The sequence below is a fragment of the Asterias rubens genome, chromosome 12 (genome assembly GCF_902459465.1).
Source record: "Asterias rubens chromosome 12, eAstRub1.3, whole genome shotgun sequence".
In the NCBI taxonomy this organism is placed as follows: Eukaryota; Metazoa; Echinodermata; class Asteroidea; order Forcipulatida; family Asteriidae; genus Asterias; species Asterias rubens.
The window spans coordinates 2,647,270-2,671,525 of record NC_047073.1 but is presented as its reverse complement, the minus strand read 5'-3'; the positions used below and the strand labels follow the sequence as shown (position 1 = coordinate 2,671,525).

The window sequence follows — 24,256 nt, the reverse complement described above, 5'->3', positions numbered from 1 at the left end:
CAAAGAATCGGCGCTTACGCAAGCGTATTTCACGTGTTGGCAGGGACTTTTTGCTTGTTGGCGTGTATACTCCGGGTTACCAGGCATTCTTCGCTTTATACACAGCTAGCAAATAAATTTGGCACTTGCCTGTAAGCGGCGAAGAGTAGAATTCGGCGGTAAAAGTCATGAGCCATAAGCAGAGCCAGGAATTAGGGACCTGTATTCTCACTCGGTGAATCTCAAATGCATAAAATAACAAACCTGTGAAAATTTTGACTCAATTGGTCATCGAACTTGCAAGAGAACAATTAAAGAAAAAAACACCCTCGCTGCACAACTTTAGATGCATAATAAAAGGCTTCATGCCTGAAGTCTTTTAATATTTGACATGTTTGAGCGAGAAATTACATGTACATTGTAGGCCTACCTCTTTCCCAAAAACTACGTTACTTCAGAGGGATTCGAATCTCACAATATTGTATACTACTGTACATGTATCAACAGCTCTCCACTGCTTGTTACCAAAAAAGTTTTGTATGCTAACATTTTTTTGATGAATTACCAATACTAGTGTCCAGTGCCTTTAAAACCATCCAGAAGTGAAACCAAAACAACGGTTTCAATTTGAAATTGGCCTGGACAGTAGAGCAGAACTGTATAAGAATTCCATCCAAATTGTTAAAATATTTCTGACATGTGTACCTCTAAAAACAGGACAACTGGTCTTTTAAAAAAAGCCAATCAACCTGGACATTTTGGAAAAAGGGCAAGTGTTCGTACAATCGATTGATCTTCACACGTGTGCATGCATGAAGTACTATGCAAACTGTAGGCCCTATTCTTTCAGCCAAAATAGATAAATATTTTGTGTGTGGCCATAGTATTTTGTATAATATGGCCATTTTGTACGACCTGCTTTTAAAGGCAGTGGACACAATGAGTAATTACTCAAAATAATTATTAGAATAAAAACTTTGGGAGAGGTTGATAGTATAAAACATTGTGAGAAACGGCTCCCTCTGAAGTGATGTAGTTTTCCTTCGAGAAAGAAGTAATTTTCCACAAATTTGATTTTGAGACCTCAGAATTAGATTTTGAGGTCTCGAAATCACGCATCTGCAAGCACACAACTTTGTGTGACAGGGGTGTTCTTTCTTTCATAACATGTAGTTATCTCGCAATTTTGACGACCAAATGAGCTCAAATTTTCACAGGTTTGTTGTTTTATAAAAATATGCATATTTTGAGATACAGCAAGTGAGAAGACTGGTCTTTGACAATTACCAATAGTGTCCAGTGTCTTTAAGGTCTATGTCATCCAAAATATCTCAAGTTGGAAGGGACTTCAACAACCCCATGGTCACAATTTTGAGGCCCTACAAAAAATAAAATGAGGCTGACGCCATGTTTTCTCCCGATTTAGTGGGGTGCACCAGTAAACGTCAGCGTCTTATTGATAAAAATAGTCATAGGTGTACTACACACAAAGTACTTGTGCATCAACTCTGGGCAAACATGTACCCGTGTTTACAACTGCCGGCCCTTATGTACTCAGAGCTTGTATTTGAGCTAAAAGAAGTACGCACAATAAAACCCTGTGATATCGCAGCCTTGCTAGTCACACTGGTCACACACATGCCAATGACATGGCGTGTTTGTACAGTATAAACCGTATCCTTCGCAACTGCTGCTTTAAACCACAAGTCACATAGCGGCAGCCTTGACTTTATAAGGCCGATAAAACCCATTAAGTACAAGATCAGGGAATAATCACTAATGAAAACATTTCAGAAGGCCTTATTGCATTATCCCTCCCCCCCCCCCCTCCTCGCATCAAAGCAATGGAATCTTGTTTTCCAAATGATGTAGTTTAAGTCTTTAATTTCCTACAGCTGGATGTCATTCAAAAACAACATTTATTACTTTTGCAAAATGTGTTTGGAAACCCAGGCAGTGTTTTTGAGATAAACCAGGGTCCCACGGTTGTGACTGAAGCAGTCTGGAATTACTTCAATGTTGAAAATGTCTTGATATCCTTCAGATGACGTTTTGAGGCTTTTTATAAGTTTTCTCATTTTGTCAATAGTCACACCATTATTTCCTATTCTGATAAACAAAAATGTAAAGTGAACACTATAAAAACTAAATTAGAAATTTCCTGTTTTGGCAGTTGTAATGTATGTTTATAATATGGAGGCTACAAAAGTTTCTCATAAATTTTCCATTGGAAAAATATAGATGGCCATCACCATCTCAAAGCTGAAAAACAAGCCTATTCTGATAAACAAAAATGTAAAGTGAACACTATAAAAACTAAATTAGAAATTTCCTGTTTTGGCAGTTGTAATGTATGTTTATAATATGGAGGCTACAAAAGTTTCTCATAAATTTTCCATTGGAAAAATATAGATGGGCATCACCATCTCAAAGCTGAAAAACAAGCCTGTTACAAAGTCAATAGTTTTGTCAATAGTCACACCATTTTTTCCTTCTGTGATAAACAAAAATGAAAAGTAAACATGTACTTTTTAAAAACTAAATTAGAAATTTGCTGTTTTGGCAGTTGTAATGTATATTTATAATATGGAGGCTACAAAAGTTTCCCGTAAATTTTCTACGGGAAAATAATAGAAATGGCATACACTGTCAAAGCAGAAAAACCCAAGCCTGTTAAATATAGGACAGGGTTCCAATTTCACTTTTTGATGTTTAGCAGAAGCACACTGAATTGACACAAACAAGGTCTTTGGATTTTTTTTGCTACTTGGTATTTGGTTTCAAAAGCCCTACTGCACAATCTGGCATCCTATGTTTTCTTGTAAAATTGTTTCTAAAAAGTGTGTTCATATTAAGGGGTTTTGATACCTTTTGTAGATCAAGCTCTTGGTCATGACGTGAATCCCTACTCATTGTGAATGAAGATGTTTGTAATATTATTTACCTGTACCTGTAGAAGTTCAGCTTCATTAGTCGTCAAGTTTTTGAGGTAAAAAAAAAAGTGAAAATCACAAAGCAATGTTTTCAGGAGAGTCACATAAATCCATTGAACTTTCTACATGTAAAATAATTTTCGTCTCACTGTTTTCTCAAAAACTATACATGTAGCACCTCAGCAAGTAATATTTAAAAGGAAGCTTTCTATCATCGTTATTGTTAAACTGTGCAAGTTAAACGTAAATCTGAGGACGTTTGTGTTTTGTGTCCTACAAAAAGTACCCAAGCCCTGTTATACCAGAGAGCAAAAATGTATTGTCACCTTTTTGGTCCAAGCCTAACGTTACCAAGTACAGGTAACATACCGTGTAATCTGTACGTGGTATCGTAGTACAATGAAATTTTCCCCTTCTAACCTTACGCGTAAAGCCAGGTTATTTTCTTATGGCATTAGTGTGAAAATCATTTCCAGGGTACTCACATAACAACGTCGAGGGAAAAGACCCTGAAGGTAAAAAGTGTGTTCAGGGAAGAAAAAAAAAATTCATCAATGATGCAGGTTTAGATTTTGTTTTCAGACTAAATAATAAATAAAGGACAACCCGCTGTGAGTTCATGATGTATTGTGTACAACAGACGTTACTTGTCTCTTAAACTGGACGATAGATTTATCAGTAATCAGTCAAACTGGAAGGTACACCTGACCAATTAATTACTGGTTTTTGAAGTAAGATTAATTTTGTAGTATGCACTATTTATAAGCTTAAAGGCAGTGGACGCTAATTGGTAATTGCTTAAAATAATTATTAGCATAAAACGACACTAGGTAACGAGTAATAGGGAAAGGTTGATAGTATAAAACTATGTGAGAAGTAATTTTCCCCGAATTTGATTTCAAGACCTCAGATTTAGAATTTGAGGTCACAAAATCAAGCATCTGAAAGCACACAACTTTGTGTGACCAGGGTGTTTTTTCTTTCATTAATATCTCGCAACTGAATGCTAATAATTATTTTGAGTAATTACCAATTAGTGTCCACTGCCTTTAATGTTAGATAGTTGTGGCTTTCCCAAAGAAAAAATTGTACTTCACCTGGAAGAGCCTTGATGCCATTTTCTTTGTAGCTGTTCGATAGAAATACCCCCTGGTGCTGAAGCCATGATTTCTTCTGGGAATGAACGGCTGGGCCTTGGGGTTGGGTCGCCAGCTATCCATGTTTACCGACTACTCTCTGCCCTCGATGAGGACGAGGCAGGAGTTGACTGGCTGGGTATCAGAGACAGCTCAGCTCTGACCTTCAACCCGATCCATGGGTGGTAGAGATGTTAACGTTTACCTGCTGTCTAAGTTGTACACCATTCCTGCAATGCGAATGAAATTTTGTATATTACAATAGTTTTATCAAACCAGGCCTGTATGCTTTGTTTTTTGAAAGGGCAAGGATACAAGGCATTTTCTCCTTGGTAAAGGGCACCGTAGCATTTCAAGGGCACTAAGGCAATGACCAGGGGGCATGGAGCCGTTACCTCCATGACGTATCAAGTTTGCCTCTGTGAAGAATCAGATTCATTATACAGACCCCTTGCACTGACATCACATGTGACCAGTCCGCCTGTGGTTTCGCATTTTAGGAAATAATGCATGTGAAAATACAGGTGTGCGTATCACCATTCGCGCGTCATTTTAGATTTTTAGAATATTAAAGATTTCAAGGAAATTTATTTAACCCAGTCGATGTTTGAACACTACACAGTATGTAAATATTTTACTTTTTTTTTTATATATTTGTTTCAATGACAGCCTAACATGGATCTTCTATGAGCAAAAGCTAGGAGCCAGTGAGAGACTGTATTCATCACACTATAACCTTTGCTTTGAGAAATTTTGCACACTGAAAAGTTGAGGCCCTTTAACGATAACACCATGGATACATTCTGTTTAATAAATGAAATTCATATGTTTTTAAAAGCATCTGCAACTTACAGGGTTGGATGCCTTTTGCCCATTGGCAAAGTCTAGCCAGGGAGTCGAAATGGTCTAGCGTAACTCAATTGAACAAACCATATGTTAATGTACGTCATACATATCCAAGTCAATGTCAACGTAAACAAGTCTGGGGAGTTTTGAGGAAGAGGGGGGGGGGCGGGTTAGTCCCCCAGTGGTTGAGCTACTGAGTTGACTGGTTAAGGTCTTGTTAACCCAATAAAAACTTTGCGCCATGCTTGTAATTTTATTCTCCCACATACTGTGAGTGTCTAATCTACCATAACTGACTTCATTTGATAAACACATTGCCAAAACAAGAGCTTGGTTGATAAAGCAAGTATAGGCTTTTTTTTATTCCAGGCTTTGATTTCCAAAAAGTATTGCATTGCAAGCAAAACATTTTCAATGGGAATTTCCCACCATGCGTTTTTACTATCTTTAAACCATGCAGCAGGCCTGATAATCACGGAGGCAACGGAGGCGATTGCCTCCATGCCCCCTGGTCATTGTCATGGTGCCCTTACAATGTACAATGTCCTTTTAGGGTGCCTTTTACCAAGAAGAAAATGCCTTGATGCCCTTGCCCTTTCAAAAACGAAGCATACAGGCCTAATGAAGGTCTCCGTTATTTTATTAGCCACTGAATTTATTAGCCACTGAAGCCACTGAATTGCTGTAATTGCTCAGTAAGATGTCACAGTGCAAATCACTATGGTGATTAGGGGATGCTGGCATAGTTTGACCTTTTTGCTACAGTAAATTGTACTTTTGACAGTAAATGTGAGTTAGAACCTTTGAGGGCACCACAGCAAAAGTGATCCATGATTTATTTCAAGACCTGGACAAGTTTCGAGTTTTGACCCTTTTCTTCATCATAACCAAAAGTTTTCTTGGAACATTAAGCTGTATACAAATCCTGCCCACAGGAAGTTCAAGCTCTGTGGCTCTTTCTTTGTAATGCATGACCTTTAAATAATGGTCCCAAGTAAAGACATGAAACTTTCATGTCTTTTTTTTTTGGACCTTTATGGAGGAATGGGACGATCAACCAATGGGGACTCGGGGCGTAACCCTATACCCATGCCATGTATCTCCATTGACAGGACAAAGTGCCAAGACACATTACAGATGGTAATCATCACGAGAAACAAGAGTCTCTGTTCATACGGAAGTTTTGTATTTTTTCTCTCACTACAAAACTGAAACTGTTTGAATTCTAAGTTTTCGTCACTTGACGCGGTAATTCTAGAAGGAATTACATCATTAGACACTACGGATACCGTATCCCTGAATTCTGCTGACTTGTGCAGGACCAAGACTCTTTATAATTGGTGGGTGATCGAATACTTCCCCCCCCCCTGACTGTGGTTTCTAAACAACTGTAACAACACATGGTACTTAATAGTGGATACTGTTTTGTTTCTCACTTTGTGAATATTTCATGGAAAAAGTGGCCCACATGAAATATGGCCAGATTGAAAATCCGTACATAGCACCTGACCAACTAACTAAGAATCCTGTTCTTTATTAGGCTTAAAGGCACTGGATACGTTTGGTAATTGTCAAAGACCAGTTCTCACTTGGTGTATCCTAACATACTTCATGTACATTATCCCTAAAACAAAAAACCTGTGGAAATTTTGACTCAAGTCTCAATTGGTCATCGAATGCGCAAGAGAATAATGAAAGAAACAACCCACTGGTTGCACAACTTTGTTTGCCAACAGATTCATAGGAAAAGGCTTCAGGCCTGAAGTATTTTATTATTTGAGCGAGAAATTACCTCTTTCTCAAAACCAATGTTACTTCAGAGCATGGAGGTAGAACAGAGGGAGTCACTTCTCACAATTGTTTATACTATCAACAGCTCTCCATTGCTCATTACCAACCAAGTTAGTTTTATGCTAACAATTATTTTGAGTAATTACCAATAGTATCCAGTGCCTTTAATAATAATGAACGGCACTTATATAGCGCTTCACACAACAGTCCCGAAGCGCTTTACAAAAATTAATGAGTAAACAGGTTTAGTTTTCAGCAGACGTTTGAAAATGTTCTCGTTTGGAGTTCATAACAAATAAAGAATAATAAAAATAAGAATAGTATAGCCATACATGTTTGTTGCAATAGAGGCAATGCATTTTTTGGGTTTCTGGAACCTATCGATTGTTTCAATCCTACAAATGTAACAATAAATTTCATTTCAAAAGGCGGCTGCATTTTTGAGATACTGTAATCTCCGAAACTCTGGAGCGAATAATGCCCATGCAGGAAGAATAATCCCTATAGACCCACTGTATGATGTCACATTCTCAAAAAGGAGCCAGATCATTGGATAATAGCTGTTCTCTGTGCATAAAAACTTGCGTGTGACCTCAGCATACCTGGAAAGCGTTTAGCGTTATGCAAGGGGGAGCTACTGATTTCTTACACGATACAGAACGCACCTCCGAACTATGAGCGTAATTTTGGGTGTCAACTCTGGAAAATATATGCAGGGCTGTATGCTTCGTTTTTGAAAGGGCAAGGGCACCAAGGCAATTTCTCTTTGACAAAGGGCACCTTATGACAAAATTGTAAATTTCTACTGGAGCATTTCAAGGGCACCAAGGCAATGACAAGGGGCAACGGAGGCAATCGCCTCCGTTGCCTCCGTGAAGTATCAGGCCTGTATATGTAACAATGGAAAAACTACACAGTCCTCTAACAAACATAGCCTATTATTTGTTTTCCCAAATGCTTGTTTACTTTTGTTGGTGATTTATCGTTCTACTTCTAACCTGGTCCTGATCCTCTGACAAGATTAGAAGAAACCGGGTCTAGCCATAGAATCACTGCAACTGACACTAAATGAACAAGCTGAAGGTCTCTATCTTCACCTGGAACAAAACTTGTTTGCCAAAAAAATACTGCACACTTTGATACACTTCTTTAGTTAGGGATTACTTGCGATAAGCGTAACCCTCCCCTCCCGCTGTTAGGGGTGGGGGGAGGGGGAGGGGTAACGATTACCGCAACTAAGTTACTGTAAAGTGTAAGTAGGTGTGTGGTGATACTGCGCTGTCTAAAAATAAGATTAAAGGGCCTAGTGATATTGGCTCTTCGAAACTAAATCAATTGCTTGTGATGTGAAACAAATTTATTTGTCATTATTAATTATATAGGCCTAAATCAAATAATCATATGATTTATTTCAATTCAAATCAATCAACTTTCATTTCGAAACTCATGAGAGATAGTCATTACATGGTGTTACCGCAACCCTTTCTATATTTCGAAACACATTGTTTGACTTTGATTGCACTGTCTATCTTTTTGACTATATAATGACATCAACAACACTAACAGTTTATTCTCATCTCATCATTGACGTCGTCGGCATGATGATGATCAAAACAATAAAGAGTCGGTCGGTCTTTGGATATTTTCTTTAGTAAAAGCAACATTTCCAGACCACAAGGCCTCTTGATCACCGTGATTTGATGTAGCTTAACAAAAGGTCGAGTTGGTAAGATGTCCGAAAATGTATTCAGTCAACGAACCCGGGGAGGTAGTCTACCAACCACACGGACCTGCCGCACACTGTGAACGGCGAAGCCCATGAATTACGCATTGAACGGGGACATCGAACTTGTACTGAATTGGCGTTTGTTTAAATGCCAATCCCGAATATAATAAATCCGATCTCTCCACTGAAAATAATAATGAATCTCTTACCTGTTAATCATCCACTCCACGCATCCAGGCAGTGACTAAAAAGGTTGAAAATCCGCCTCAAAATGTAGTGATAAATTTGATCGACTCTGTTTATACATTACATCAATCCTACTGATTAATATACGGTACGCATCATATAACGTGCGAGAGCCTGGTACCGATTTCATCTACATGTGTAAAATGTATGCTGTGGCGTTTGGGTACCATCCACATGCGGAGTGGGTTGCAGTGCGGTACAGCGCCAGCACACAGAGCCGGAAGTTTGTTTACAAAACAATTAAGCTATAACATAAACACCGTGGGCAGGAGGTGAAAAACGGACAATAACTGTAGTGTTGCGCTTCGACTTTCAACGATGTAATAAGTGAACAAAACTCTATTGTTAGTAGTTCACGGGTCAAGAATTTTGACACAAACTTTGTTGACTTCGGCGGGCGCGTGTAGCCTCGGGACTTTCGCAAATTAATTATTTAATATCTGTTCTGAGCTGCGAAAAAAACACCTGTTGCATTTATTGTAAAAATTGTTGTTTAACAATCACAGAAATATGTATTTGGTATGGTACAAGTTAAATGCCAATTAAGGCGAAGTAAACAAAAATACCAGTTGATCGCCCTGGTTTTCCCAAAAGAGGAGGATCGAAGGATGAGGGCCATTTTTTTTTCTTTCTTTTTTTTCAAAGTGACCGCCAAGCGCATGTTACTGGCCACCAATTCTTTAGTTTAAGTCACCACTTATTATACTTTATGTAGTTACAAGTTCTTAAAAGATTAGTTAGTTTAATAAGAAATACACCGAAAATGTGTCTTTTTGAAAACAAATGTTGCTGCCTCAAAAAAGGGACGAGGGAGGGAACGATCAACTGGAAATTAATTTTGCTTGAAGATAAATTCATCATTATAAGCGCTTGTTCTGTGAGTGGGACACAAAAACACTTAGGCCTTTTAAGTTTTCCAAATGCTGCTTGCAGCGTGGTATATAAAGCAAAGAAAAACAAAAAATGTTAATTCAGAACGCACTCATTGGTTCTATTTATTGACATCTATCAATTCAAAGAAAAATGAACACACAAGGAATTAGTACTCGGAACTCGTTCAACTTATAAAAGAACCATTCACTGATTTGGCGTGCAATCTCCTTTTAAACACACTGGGATAACACACAAATACGTAGATTATGATTAAAACTGTGGACAACACTGATTTTTAAAAGAGATGTAAAATATTATTTCAGGAAGAAATTGCACTTTGTATATTAAAGTTAAAGAGTTAAACTAAACATTACTTTGAAGAGAATATGTTTTACACAGCACACAGTATCTAGGGTAAAATTTAAGGGGAGCACAAAGGGTGCACAATTTCTTTTCTCTATGGGGGCACTTCTGGCAAAGTTTCCGTTTGCATTTTCCTTAAACAGGCCCATTTCCAGTGCCATTTTTTATGTAGTCTACTGTATCTTAAAAATAAAATACATGTTATACATATACATGGAAACAGTTTTAAAAACATCAAAATCATTACATTAAAGTTTATAAAATGAAACATGTTACTCTGTATTCCCACCCCAAGTTAAAATAGATGGGGGTCGGGGTGGGACGCCCTTAGTGATGCCACTGGTTTTACATTAAACTTCTGGAGTGGTTATATAATATGGAATAATATGAATACAGCAAGACCGCATTAACATAAAATGTTAAAGACCAAAAACTACTAATGTCAAAGATCGGGGCCTTATAGATAATAATAAAACACTAGGTCCTTGCACTAGGTCATTATATAAGCATATCTTTGAAACTACCCAAATGCACTATAAATTGACTTATCTCTCATTCAAATAACTCCACTTTTTATACTATTATGATTCAGATTGTGTATTCCAATTGCAGATTATTTTTCCTACGTGAACAAAACCGCACTAGACTTCGGCAATATCTCAAAAACGCTAACACCTTTTAAAATGAAATTTCGCTGGTTTGTTTAATGGATATATCTACAGCTATGCAGGATTGAAAACAACCGGTGGGTTCCAATTATCTCCGTAAACAACTCCCTTTAAAGGGTTTTGATAACTTTTGTATATCAATTTTTTTCGGCATGACATGATTCCCCACTCACTGTGAATGAAGATGTATGTATTATAATTTACCTGAAGAAGTTTCAGCTTCTTAGTAAAAAAAAAACGTGAAAATCACAGAGCAATGTTCGTATTCACAAAGTGAGAAACAAAAGAGTATCACCCAAGGACCATGTGTTGTTACAGTTGCTTTATTTACCCTTTAAACCCTTTAAAACTGCTTTATATTCACACATATGGATCGACCAATTCCTCCTTCACGTCCTTGCGTCCACACTCCCCCAGAGCCTCTCCAAGGTTCTTGGCCTTCTGTCTCAAATCTCCCCCTTCCTGATGTGACCATGCCACCAACATGCCGAAGATCTGGCCGTCCGTTCCATAGTTATCTTTCTTAAAGCGATAGAGATCAGCAGTCTTGAAGCCGAGTAACACAGCTACTTGTTCCCATTCTGGACCAAGCTTCTTGGCGACTTGCCTCAGATGTTTCTCACTCATCACATGATCATCTGGCACAGACAACAACATTAAAACAAAACATGAAATGTGTGCTTTCAGTCTTTACAAGGGTGCACTCGATTAGCTTCCCTGGGTCGACCCAGAGGTGCTCACTTACGGGTGAGCCCCTGACAAGAGCTAATCGAACGATCACTCACCCTCTCGTCATGCACCCAGGGCCAGCCCCAAGTGACCCACTGTACTGTACTGTAATGTATTGTTCTTTAACGTATAATACACTTTGTATTGACCATTGATCGCTACAGTTTACAAAGAGATCAGCTTACAGGAACTGGCCACCATTTATAATTCTCAAAGACCAGTATTCTCATTTAGTGAATCTCAACAGAAAATATGCATAAAATATCAAATCTTTAAAAAAATTGGACTCAATTAAGTCAGCAAAGTTTCAAGAGAATAATGAAAGAAAAAACACCATTTAGATACCCCCAAAAAAGGCTTCAGGCCTTAAGTCTTTGAATATTCGAGTGAGAAATTATACCTCTTTCTCAAAAACTCTGTTTCTTCAGAGGGAGCTGTTTATGACAATGTTTTATACAATCAACAGCTCTCCATTGCACGTTAAAAAGTAACTTTTATGCCAAAAATTATTTTGAGTAATATTCAATAGTGTCCAGTGCCTTTATGAGTACACTTACCACAAATGGGAGAAGGCTGAGAATCCGAGTCATCAAACATCTCCTTGAACCCAGATGGATCAATCCTCACATCTGGTTGCCTCGGACACCGTATCCGCTGTTTTTCCAGACAATCGTCGATGGACAGGAAGTGAAGAGCGCCCTCTTCATTGCAAGGGCACTTTACGCAGAAACAAAAATGGAAGCCGTGGAGCCAGGGGCACTTCTCGGGATTCAACATATCGCTGAGGAAGTCTTTAACCTTTGGGAGGATGAAACCAAATGAGAACTTCCAATAATTATTTTAATAAAGCTCTAGTGCTTCTGTTCAGCAGAGGGTTGGTTTTGCATCCCGGTCGTGACACTTGTGTCCCTGAGCAAGACACTTCACTATAATTGCTTCTCTCCACCCAGATGATTGTAATTGATTTAGCCAAGTAGTACATTAATTGTTGCACAGGCTGTATACTCCAAGGGAGCTGAGATGGTTTAAGAAATGAATTAAGGCCCAGTGACCAGGGGTAATAATGTTGGAAGTGCTTTGAGACGCCCTTCAGGTGTGATATAGTGCTATATAAAAACCAGTTATTATTGTTACTATTATTATTTCCAATTGCATCATGAGTTAGTCTTTACAGTCAGACTAGAGCTCTTCTTTGCTCAGCATCAGACAACACCCGTCCTGCTTAAAATAAACCAATCAGCAAATCTATCCTATCTGCTGCCTATAAATCCTTTTCTTTAGCCGCTCCTGGACTGTGGAACAACCTCCCCATCACCATACGCACCTCAAATTCGCTGCCTATTTTCAAGAAAGCACTTTAAGAATATCTTTTTCATTGGTTGCTTCCTGTGAATTTCTATTTTGTTCATTTGCTGTATTATTTGCAAAGACGTTGTCTGTTTGGGAAAGCACTGCTGTCCAATATGAAAAGCACTATATAAAAACTGGTTATTTTTTTAATTATAATTATTAGTGCTGTGTCTGCTCATCTCTGTCCGTTTGATCAGGGCTCACTTTCATAGCGCAGCTAATCACAAAAATGCGCTTAGCATGAGATTTCTTCCTTGATAAAAACAGGATTACAAACCAAATTTACTTTTGCTACATATTGCTTGTTACTGGTATACAGTTGTTGTTTGCTTAATCCTGAAAATCACAAGGAAATATGGTTGGTTAATAGTGTTTTTATCAAGGAAGAAACTTAATTCTAAGCAAATTGTTGTGCTTAGCAGCTCTATGAAATTGGGCCCAGCAAGGTTATATACAGTTGATAAACTCTGTCCTACCTTGCGTGTGATGACACTTGATGGTGCAGATTCTTTTTCAATTTGATGTGATGATTGTCGCTTGGATGTTTTCACGACAGCTGGTTTTCTAATGCACACCTGATACAAACAAGACAAATTTTGTGTTTAGGCCCCTCCAGCAGGTTTGACATAACAAAACGCTTGGGGTCAACTTCACAAAGATAGTCTTAACTTAAAGGCACTGGACACTATTGATAATAACTCAAAATAATTGTTGGCATAAAAACTTACTTGGTAACTAGCAATGGAGAGCTGTTGATAGTATAAATCATTGTGAGAAACGGCTCCCTCTGAAGTAATGAAGTTTTTGAGAAAGAAGTAATTTTCCATTAAAATATTTGAATTAGATTTCGAGACCTCAGAATTAGATTTTGAGGTCCCGAAATCAAGCATTTGAAAGCACACAACTTCATGTGACAAGAAAAAAAATTCTTCCATGATTATCTCGCAACTTTGACGACCAATTGAGTTCATATTTTCACAGGTGTGTTATTTTGTGCATATGTTGAGATACACCAAGTGAGAAGACTGGTCTTTGACAATTACCAAAGGTGTCCAGAGTCTTTAAGATTAGTCCTAAGACTCTTTAGGAGTTATTACAAACTGACGGCTAGTCCTACGTCCTATCAAATAAACTCACTTTGATGTAAGCCATCTTGAGAGATGACATCTTAATTTGGACTTCATGATCAACATCGAAGAAGAAACTTATCCCTTTATGGATTAGTCTTGGTTCTTCATCTCCCTTTTGCTGTGTCCATCGAAGAACTCGCACCACAATACGACGAAAAATACCCTCTATGGAAAACAAAATACAAGTAAACAATTTTGAACTTCTGTAGTATAGCTTTGTGCATGGATAACAAAATGTCATCTCTATATAAACAAATATATATGTCCGTAGAAATCCCAAATAAAACATAAAACAATAAAATAACCCAAATTTCATCTTTTTAACGAATGTGCAAGAGGATGCTTCTGATGTTTTAACATGTTTAAGCACAAGAGGTTTGAGCAACTGCCTGGAATAATTGTCTTGGGTTTCCAACTGGATTCACTCTGTGTCCCCTATAAAGCTCAGTTGCTATTGGAACCGTCTCTCTCATCAAATTCGTTTCCAGTAGTCCCTTGAAGTTTTCAAGAAACGTCTTAAAACTTTCCTGTTCAATGGTTGACTGCAAAGACAAAACTGTTTTCCCATTATTAGTGCCCTTATTTGTTTGCTTATTGTATAGTTTCACAGGTAAAGTGCTGTGGTACCCTGTGTAAGAGCGACCTATAAATGCCTGCTAATATTATTTTTATTGTTTAGTGGTAAGACAACTGTCATGGAATGGCAGGGGCCATGGGTTCAAATCCCACCCGAATATAGAATGCCTGTGGATACTTTTCCCTGCAGAACCCGGGAGGCACTGAGTATACAGTGCCAAATAATAGTGTTTAGGTTTGTAAGAATGCTTTTTCATGTTTGCAGTCTCAGCTGTGGTTAGTCAGTACATCTGGCAGTGGCTTTATTGATTGGTCTATTGGCTAAACGCTAGTGGGTCACATACCGGGCAAGAAATGCATGAAGTCAATATAGAAGACATGAGACGACGAAGGATCATTGGTGTCCATCTTGTTAGATCTAGTAGGGCTGAGGTGTAAATGCGTGAAATATGAATGCTCACTGGTTCCCTGCCTCGCCAGTTTCTCATTTTCTCTTCCCTGAAATAGTAACGGAATGAACAGTCAATCTTCAAAAATACAAGTCCCCACTTCACATGCAGCACATTCAAAACAAAATTTTTAGCGTGAAGTTTTGGTGATTCACAATGGTCCACACATTTCTATTTTTGTAGAAATTTGATTTCGAGTTTCAACTTCTGACACCTTGTATGAATTGAAGGATAGTAAAAAAAGGTTGTCTGCAGGATATGACTTTTCAAAGTGTGAACAGTAACTTTACATCACATATCACCCTGATGTCTCAGTTACTGTTTATCACATATCACCACGATGTCTCAGTTATTGCATACCACATATCACCACATATCACCACAATATATCAGTGTATGCATTACTAACCTGATTTGGTTGTGGATGTTGTGGACACATCATGTCTAAGTGACACAACAGGTCTATGACAGCTTGTTTTGCATCCCGGGTGGAGTCAGTGGTCCCTTCTTGCCCCTCACTGAGTTTATCTCTCAAGACGTGGTTAATCAGACATTCCTCCATTATACCTTCTTCTGTCAATCTCTTCCAAGATTTCAAAAGAGCTGGCGACTAAAAAAGATAAGATACATCATCTGTGGTCTAGTAGTAAAGACATCATCTCTGGAATGCCTGGGGGCGGAACTAGAGTTTTAAATTCTTGCTAAAGGACTCTGAAAGCCATATGCTATATGGTGTATGGCAGAAACCGGAACAGTAATCTGTTCGCAATTATTAAATGCTGCCAAAACACACAATTTGCACTGACCGAGTGGTTAAGAAATCAGAGCCTAACTTCATAGAGCTGCTTAACAGCCACTTTTGTGCTTACTGTCTGAGTTTCCATTTCATAGCGCTGCTAACCGTAAGCACACGAAAAAAACATGCTAACCTTCTGGTGCTTACTGTATGAAAATGAATGACATAAACAATGCAAATCAATGGTGAATGCGCAAGCTGGCTGGCTCATGTTCTTGGTAATCTGTGAAATACATCGGTGTATGGGTTTAAATACAAATAACAATCTCAGTTAATTAAAATTCTCACCTGTTCCGTTGGCTTTGAAACATCTACAAATCTCATGAGTACTTCAATCAACCAATTGAGATCCATAAAAATGACACCACTCAAAGCCGTCTCAACATTGTTAGGTTGGAAGTAAATGTGACCCCGGTCTCGATTGAGCTGTAGCATTAGCTTGAATTCTGCTTCTGTCATGTCCGTGAACGAATTCCCTGAGGCTGCTCTCAACTGCAACAACAAACAAGAATGTGTGCTAAGCTATCGCTTGAAAAAAAAATTGTTTTGTTTTATCCATACTGAACTTGATTTTTGAAGGTACTAGACACCTTTGCTTTCACATGCCTAATAAAAGGCTTCATGCCTGACGTCTTTTAATATTTGAGTTAGAAATTACCTCCTTCTCAAAAACTACGGTACTTCAGAGGGACCTGTTTCTCACAATGTTTTATACTATCAACAGCTCTCTATTGCTTAAACAAATTGTTTTCATGCTAATCATTAATTGAGTACTTATCAATTGAGCTCAGTGCCTTTAAAACTCTCCAACAATATGCTTCTGGGGATCCCAAGCCCCCAATCCATACATAAACTTGCCAAGTCCTTCTAGAGTAATCTCCTGGACAATAATTGCACACACACACACACAGAAGGACACGGCAATCACTATTATGCCCCTTCGACTTGCTTCAGGGCATCAACAAAATAATTTCTTAAATAATGGCAGCTTGAAGAGTGGTGAAATAAACTAATTCGTTGGAATGTTTTTCTAGCACATAGGGTGTCATGGCCGAGTGGTTTAGTAGATCATCAATTTCAAGTTCTTGGGGTTAAGTCATCATCGTTGAGTGTGGGTTCAAATCTCGGTCGTAAAACTTGCGTCCTTGAGAAAGATACTTTACTATGATTACTTCTCTTCACCCAGGCGTATAAATTGGTACCTGCGAGGGTAGAGGTTGGTATTTTGTATGAAAAAGCCTTTGGAGCATCATGGCAGCCCAGGGCTGTAAACTCCCCAGGGAGTTGAGAAAGATTAAAGGTATGGTTATTGGCCCAAATGACCAGCCGTCGATTTCACCAAACTCTTCCTTACTTGGGATTAATCTTAGAAACTTAGGACGAGTTAAGTTCCGTATCCGAGACGCTAGGACGGATTTAACACATCTAAAGTTAAGACGAGTTACTAGTCCTAACTCCAGATAGGATTAATCCTAGCGTTTCGTGAAATCAGCTGCTGGGCACTATTGTAAAGCGCATTGATACAGTCACTATAAATTGGGCTTATATACCAACTAGTTATTATTATCTATTAGTATTTACCACTGCCAGGGACAGGATTGGCCGACTGGCATGTCGCACTTCATCAAACGGTAACCATTTCAGAGGAATTTCCTGCCCAACAAGCTGATCCGACTTCAGTAAATCCCAGACAGACTGCCTCAGTGCTGTAATCTGTAAAAGATAATAATAGTACTGGGTTGGTGTATCAAAACGTTCAGTATTTTTCCTGCGAGGTATTGTGGAGCTAAGTTTTTAAAGTATGAGACCTATTCCTCTATAGCACCGAGTAATGGTTTACAAGGTGCTGAGGCGCAATAAGCTGTCAATCAAACCAGGAACACCGGAATGTTAATGGCCCAATGACCAGGGCACTTATGTAAAGCGCAGTGAGAAATTATTGTGAAATGCGCTATATAAAAACTAGTTATGATTGTTATAATACCTCAGTGTTATTAAAATCTTCCACACTGCTCTCAACGGCAAAGTATCGAGTTACAACATGGTGGCGATATGGAGCCTCATTAACGACTGTCTTGATTCTTGCAAACTTCTTTTCAACCTGTTAAAGAACAGAGAGCTTTGTAATAGAGTTTCTGGGGGGAGGGTTTGTGACCTGGCACCGGGCCCAATTTCATGGCTCTGCTTACTGCCGAACTCTACGCCTACGATGACCGTTCTCCGCTTACGCGCTAGTGCCAAATATCTGTGCCAAGTAAGTTAAGAATGCCTAGTAACGTGGATTACACAAGCACAGAAGCAAAATATTACCTGGTAACCTGTGAAATATGTTTGCATAAGAGTGGAATTCCCTGCTCCTGTAAGCGCAAATTATTTGCTTAGAGTAGACAAAGCCATGAAATTGGGACCTGATCTTCAAACATACACTTGAGCTTTGTTTCAGTCAAAGATGCTTAATTTTTGGCTAGCTGCAGAGCAGTGCGAGCCTATAATACGAATTTCCGTCTGGCGTCTGTCCGTCCGTCCGGCCATCCGCGATAAGGGACTCTTGTACATGCTGTTTGTGATTCCAGATTTGATATGTTAGTAGCTGTAACTGTTTAAAGAGTTGTGAGGTTCAAGTGTGTACCATGGTTAACTGAAGGTTGACTATTTTGACTCAAATCCAGGCTGGTTGACCATTGATTGACTACTGCGGTCGACAATTTGGAACCAGCCACGAGCCTATGGTTTCTTCAGTTGTCCTGACAGCCTGTTCCATGCTAACATTTGTAAAGCACAGAGGGGAACCAGTGACACTGTAGCGAAAACGCAGAAGGCAATGGAGTGTTGAATACCATGGTACCGATGGTTGACTAACGAGTGAGTGCGTCCCTGCGCATTTACGTTGACTAAATGTGCGCACTCGAACTTGCTCATTGTGTTTTCAAGCTGGTTTATAACTCACAAGTGACTGACGTTCAATCTCATTTTCCCCCAGGCTATTTCTATGGCTACCGATTACAATGATCCGGGGTGATTTCTTCCCTGTTGATGGCGTTGAGGGCAGGCTCTTTGTGACTGTACGCATCCAGAAATCCAACAATTCTAACGTGGTAAGATCATCATACGGACTCTGAAAAACAAATTATTCACAACAGCTGTTTACTGTACTGGGGTGGACACTGGATTTCACAAAGAGTTAAGACATAGTCCTATCTCGAGTTAGGACAAGTTACTTTGTCCTAACTTATAATCTCCTGGGAATAGTCCTAACCCAAGTCGACCCCTGGACACCTTTGGTTATTGTCAAAGACCAGTACTCTCACTTGGTTTATCCCATCTTATGCATAAGATTACAAATCTGTGAAAATTTTAGCTCAACTGGTCATCGAAGTTGCATGAAAATAGTTAAAGAAAAAAAAAATTGTTGCACAAACATTCCAGTAATACAAGACTTTTTCTCCAGAAGATGATCAGAGCATACTGATCGAAACGTCTAGTTGAAACCAACGGGTCGTTTCAGAACCACCACAACTCATTTAGAGATAGTCATTACATGGTGTTACCGCAAATCTTTACTATGCATTTCCACCAAGCAAATGTTCAAATCCTACCAAACTAGCCTTACCTTTTCATCTGATTCATTGGGTCGTTTGTCTAAATCATGCATCAGATTGAAAACCAACAGGATGATTTCTGCGTTCAAGGGGACGAGCTGATGGTATTTAAAACAAAAAACAAAATATGATTAAACGTGGAATGCTGTGATTAAAATAACCTAATATAGTTTTAAAAGTACTTCAGATTAACTTTCAAACTACTATGGTGACGCTAACCCTTTAGTGTCTTTTGATATAGATCCTTGCATAAAAAATGTTTGGACCTAGTTCAAGAAGTGACGTGACGGAGCGATTAAGAGCACTGAATTCAAACTCTGGTGTTTCTGATCAGCTGAGTGTGGGTTCGAGTTCTAGTCGTGACGCTTGTGTTCTTAAGCTCAACATTTTCTGCAAAATGGTTAATTAAATAAAACACCTTCCATGATTGGTTGTTTTGTTCCCGACAATTTGCGTAATACTGTTACAAACTGTGGCTTTCTGTTTCTGTATGGCATTTATGGCTTTCCATAGTTTTCAAACAACGATCGGCAAAAACTGGGCTGTGCCGTTGCAGGAGAAGGTTCTATTGATAAAAATAAAATGGCTTCATACCTGGCTGGCTAAGAAGAATCGATCATGGCCAGATATTTCCTTGATGTTTAGTCCGATGGCATCATTGTCAGAGTTTGTTTCAGATATCTCTGGAAAAAAATCAAATGAAATTGTTGTGAGCCATTAAAAGGTTTTGATACCTTTTGTAGATCCAGTTTTTTGGCCATGACATGAATCCCTAATCACTGTAAATGATGATGTTTGTAATGTAGTTTACATGTTGAAGTTTTTTAGTAAAAAAAGTGAAAATGACAGAGCGATGTTGATAGTAGATTCTCGTACAAATACTAGTAAATGTACTGGTTAGTAATACGCTGTACATGCTAAAATAGAAAAAAATATATTTTTGTGACACATTGTTAATCATTTCTCAAAAAAAAACACAGCACCTTATCAAATAATATTTTAATGAAAGCTTTCACCCATCACTATGTTCAAACCGTGTTAGTTAATGTAAACCTGAGGACAGTGTGTTTGGTGTCATACAAAAAGTACCCAAACCTACTCTCATCTTTCGCAGCAATATTTGCAAGTGAGTTGAGCACAGTTTAACCCCTACGAATTATTTGTTGCGAATTTCTGACTTCAACATTCACTTCGCATTCGCAGGAATTATGAACCGGGCTTTACAAATACCTTTATAACCAGCACAGATAGGCCAGGAAGTCCATGGATTATCAATCTTAGCTGCATATGAAGGCATTCCTTTGGTACTGGTTTCCTTCCGATCATACCTGTTAAAATATTTTTCAGAAGGATATTAAATTGTTACCGTACTCGCTGCTAAAATATAAGATTCAAACTGCCTCTAGCTACCACCTTAACAAGTACATCTTGCACCAAGACTAACTTTTGCCCTGTGAGTAACTTGATCAGACTCGTCTTTCCAACCCCTTCTTGGCCGACCACCATCAACTCAGTCCGTCGCACCGTCTTACTCCCACTCCTTAATGCTGTTCGATACACCTTCTGGGCATCTGATCCCTGCGCAGCGATTTCGTAGGGTGTGTACCTGCAGGTATCTGAATACAAATTATTAACAGAATTTAGTCTTTAGTTATTTTATAGGCCTAATATTTTATGTACAGACAGTGATGTTACATTGTACCAGTAATAATAATATTAACAATAATAAAAGTGGCGTCTTATATGGCGCTCATATCCGTCACTCAGTGACGCTCAAGGCGCTTTGAGACATTATGAACGAGGTGCTGTGGCGTAATATGCAGCCAATCAGAGTGTCCGAGAGTGCTCTGAGTCAGGGGTCTCGAGTTCAAATCCCAATGAGGAATATTGATTTTTCTCTCATCCTAAGGTTGTAATGATTTTTTTTTAAACATCAGAAATGCATGATTTCAGAACTTCGTTGGTGAAAATTGTCAAAGATTTTAAAAATTAAATGACTTCGAAAACAATGATTTCAAACATAATGGGAGACTTTTAGACGGTGCTTTTTCACAGTCTTGCGCATGCTCAGAGTCAGACCTACATGTGCAATCCTGAATATGCGCGTGCGCGCGCTCAGAGCTGTTTTGTCTGCTACCACCATTGCTCAAAAATCTCCTATTGAGTGAAAATTTATAAACAAACAAACAAATTACCATTGTTAAATACATCACCGTAGCAACCACATAAGTCCAGTGTGACCCACACAGGTTTCTTAAAATCCACCGCTCCTTTACAATCAGCGAGCTTCTCAACTTGGCCCAGCTGCCTCACACAAACGACACCATTGTGATCAAACTCATAATCTACAAAGATGTTTTCATCCCCTTGCTTCGCTAAGGGCATCGCCCATGTTTTGTCTTTATACGATAACTCTTCAGTATAAATTTGCGGGAGTGACTTTGGATCCCGCTGGTCTGGATTTTGGTTGGTGAATCCAATCCGCGGCACACCGGTCCATCGAGACGCTGTCTTTTCGAAGAACAACGAGATTATCTCATCGGTTTGGATTGGGGTTTCACTGAATACAATTCCATTATCGTAAGTGTCTGGACTGCGGCTAGCTTTCGTGCCTGAGGCACCAACTCTGATATTTGTGCCGTGGCATGAGGAATGAAATTGCCATACCATACTTGTTTGGGATTACATTACAAGAAAGGCCCTTGAAATCTTCAGAACTCTCTCTAGTCTCTGCATAAAAGAACAAAAAAAATGTAAAAGTCAAGTTCGTAACTCTTTAGAATTAGAGTTTAAATAAGTAACATTTTTAAGTCAAAAGAGAGCCATCCCATCAACTGTGATGAGACCGATGTTAACAGAGAGTCATTTACAGCTCAACAAGGTGGGCCAAGTGTGTTTACTACTAGTATGACTACAGGTAGCAGAGCTCGAAAACACTGCTGATGCACCACACAGGCCCATTATTGTCATTGTTGTCTGCTGACTATGTTTATGTATCAGCAGGCTAGGCCCGATGCCTGGATTTCAGTGTGATGTTGGGACAAGCGTGGTCTGGTGGTCTTGTGTTTGTTATTAGAATAAAATACCTCATTGTTTACAATAGTATAAATGTGATCACAATCCTTCAAATCTCAACAGTATTGAAGTACACTTACCTACCAGACTTTACACGAAAACACAATAAAATGAACATTCATTTGACAGACGTCACAGAAGAGTGATATGTATTTAACACAGCGCCCTCACTTGTTCTTTGTTGACCAGTCAATATAGAGTGAACGCAAGTCACCGGTTTATTTTTTCAACAGTTTTGATTGGACAATTTTAGGGGAACTTCTGGCCAATTAAAACTGTTGTTTGCGATTGCATTGCATCATACTAGCGCACAATACCTTGACGTGACTGCTGCTGCTCTGCTGATGAGAGTGATGATGTTTGGCCCATGTATTAAAACACCACCTGGACTTGCTAAATAAACAACTCTTCGAGAAAAAAAACTCACAAGTACACACGTGTTGGGTTCCCCTACTCTGGCCCTAATGCTCGCTAAAATTATAAACAAGGAACTTTTGACCATGGAGGAAGAAATGCTTTGACAGAGTGAATAATATTCCCCCTGGACTGACGTTTTTAACCCAGAGCACTGATTGGTTAAAAGTTTGACCTGATCAACAAAAGTTTGCCGCACTGCTGACCAGCATCGAATATGATTTATAAGGTGATGCAAAAAGGACACGGTCGTGGAAAAATTCAGGAACCGTTCGCTGAGAATCGGGCATTTTACTCTTTAGTCAATTCTAGAATGATCAAAGGAATTGTTTTAGCAAAACGGATCGCTCGTACTTTGATAAAGAGTTCAATTCTATTCATTTATCTTTTTTATGTGATGTGTCAAGCTCAAGTGAGAACAACTTTGTCTAAACACTAGGGCTACGTGTTGTGTACACTAGTTTTGTTTAAACTCCAGTAGGCTACTTCTATACAGTAAATAATCAAGTTTGGCCGATAATCTCATTCTGATCTGAATAATTTTGCTACTTTTGTGCTTGGCCCATCTCTATGGCTTGGCCCCCTGTAGTAGTTAACTAGTTGTACTTACAATCTGTTTTCTTTAATGGAAAGTATAAGACCTTTGTTTCAGTTTTGGAACAAGAAGGTTGATTTCTATAATTATCATCTGAGTAAATGGGGTCCCAGCCCATTTTTTAGTTGTATTTTGCTGATGACATTCTTTGCTGTTCCAATGAGTTAACCACCTGCACTGCTCACTTGGCTAATTTTTGTTTTGTTATGTAGGCCTATATACAAAATTAGTAGGGGAGATTACCTGAACTTTCAATCCAAAACGGTCATTCGTCAGAGGAATTTAAACAAGTAAAAAATATCCATATAATCGTTTTCAGGCATGTTAATTAATTAAATTATATTTATTTTCAAAATCCAAACACAACAAAGTGTACAAAATATAGAGACAGAAATACTGCAGAGGAAACTACATGTACTTCAGTAAAGACACATTGTGATAATATGAACAAAACTTACATGTGATACACTATGAATAATTATTCCAGGCAATTGGTATAGTTGCTAAAAAGTAAATAAACAGTATGAGTAAATAAGATTTGAGGCATTGCATGGTGAGGTATCAATGTATATTTGGTTTGCGGTAACACCATGTGTGTATCTACTTGCCAGGTAGAGTTGTTCTTAGGGAACTGTCTTGCTTTATTCTACTGCCGTGGAGTAGATAATCGGAGGTTCGGGAGACTTCTCAGTTCTGAAAAGAACTGTCCTGCTTTTTGACTATTACCAGGGCGGATGGTATAGAAATTAGACTGGACTACTACTTTAGCTTATAGGATCGTAATTAACTGTACTGCCGCGGAGTCAGTTCTGAAATTGGTCTCAACGTTTCGACTAGCTTGCTCTAGTATGAGTAAAGTTATCCATGGGGTGTCATGGCCGAGCGGGTAAGAGCACCGAATTCAAGCTCTGGTGAATCAGCGGAGTGTGGGTTCGAATCCCGGTCGTGACACTTATGTCCCTGAGCAAGACACTTCACTATT

At 38.7% G+C, this 24,256-nt stretch overlaps 2 protein-coding genes across 3 annotated transcripts in view; both read right to left on the bottom strand.

The window, feature by feature from the left end:
- Positions 1-8,707, bottom strand: part of LOC117297561 (protein O-linked-mannose beta-1,2-N-acetylglucosaminyltransferase 1-like) — a 34,678-nt gene extending 25,971 nt beyond the window's left edge. The window contains exons 1-2 of the mRNA XM_033780659.1: positions 8,621-8,707; positions 4,010-4,278 (exon numbers count right to left, since the gene is read on the bottom strand). Coding sequence (XP_033636550.1) covers positions 4,010-4,132 — 123 coding nt within the window. The 5' untranslated portion in view covers positions 4,133-4,278; positions 8,621-8,707. The remainder of the gene's footprint in view (positions 1-4,009; positions 4,279-8,620) is intronic.
- Positions 8,708-9,623: 916 nt separating this feature from the next.
- On the bottom strand, positions 9,624-22,413 carry LOC117297390. 2 transcript variants are annotated; one of them, XM_033780390.1, is made up of 16 exons: positions 22,346-22,413; positions 21,386-21,920; positions 20,635-20,806; positions 20,421-20,518; positions 19,785-19,873; positions 19,202-19,288; positions 18,539-18,706; positions 17,576-17,692; positions 17,173-17,304; positions 15,880-16,083; positions 15,205-15,405; positions 14,691-14,844; positions 13,778-13,935; positions 13,117-13,215; positions 11,848-12,088; positions 9,624-11,199 (listed from the first exon to the last, which is right to left on the bottom strand). In XM_033780390.1, the coding sequence occupies exons 2-16, from the start codon at positions 21,858-21,860 to the stop codon at positions 10,922-10,924; spliced, it is 2,673 nt and encodes an 890-aa protein (XP_033636281.1). In that variant the 5' UTR covers positions 21,861-21,920; positions 22,346-22,413; the 3' UTR covers positions 9,624-10,921. The 2 variants fall into 2 exon arrangements, with proteins under 2 accessions (XP_033636281.1, XP_033636282.1); XM_033780391.1 differs by having other exon boundaries at positions 22,350-22,389.
- Between the last annotated feature and the right edge of the window lie 1,843 nt (positions 22,414-24,256).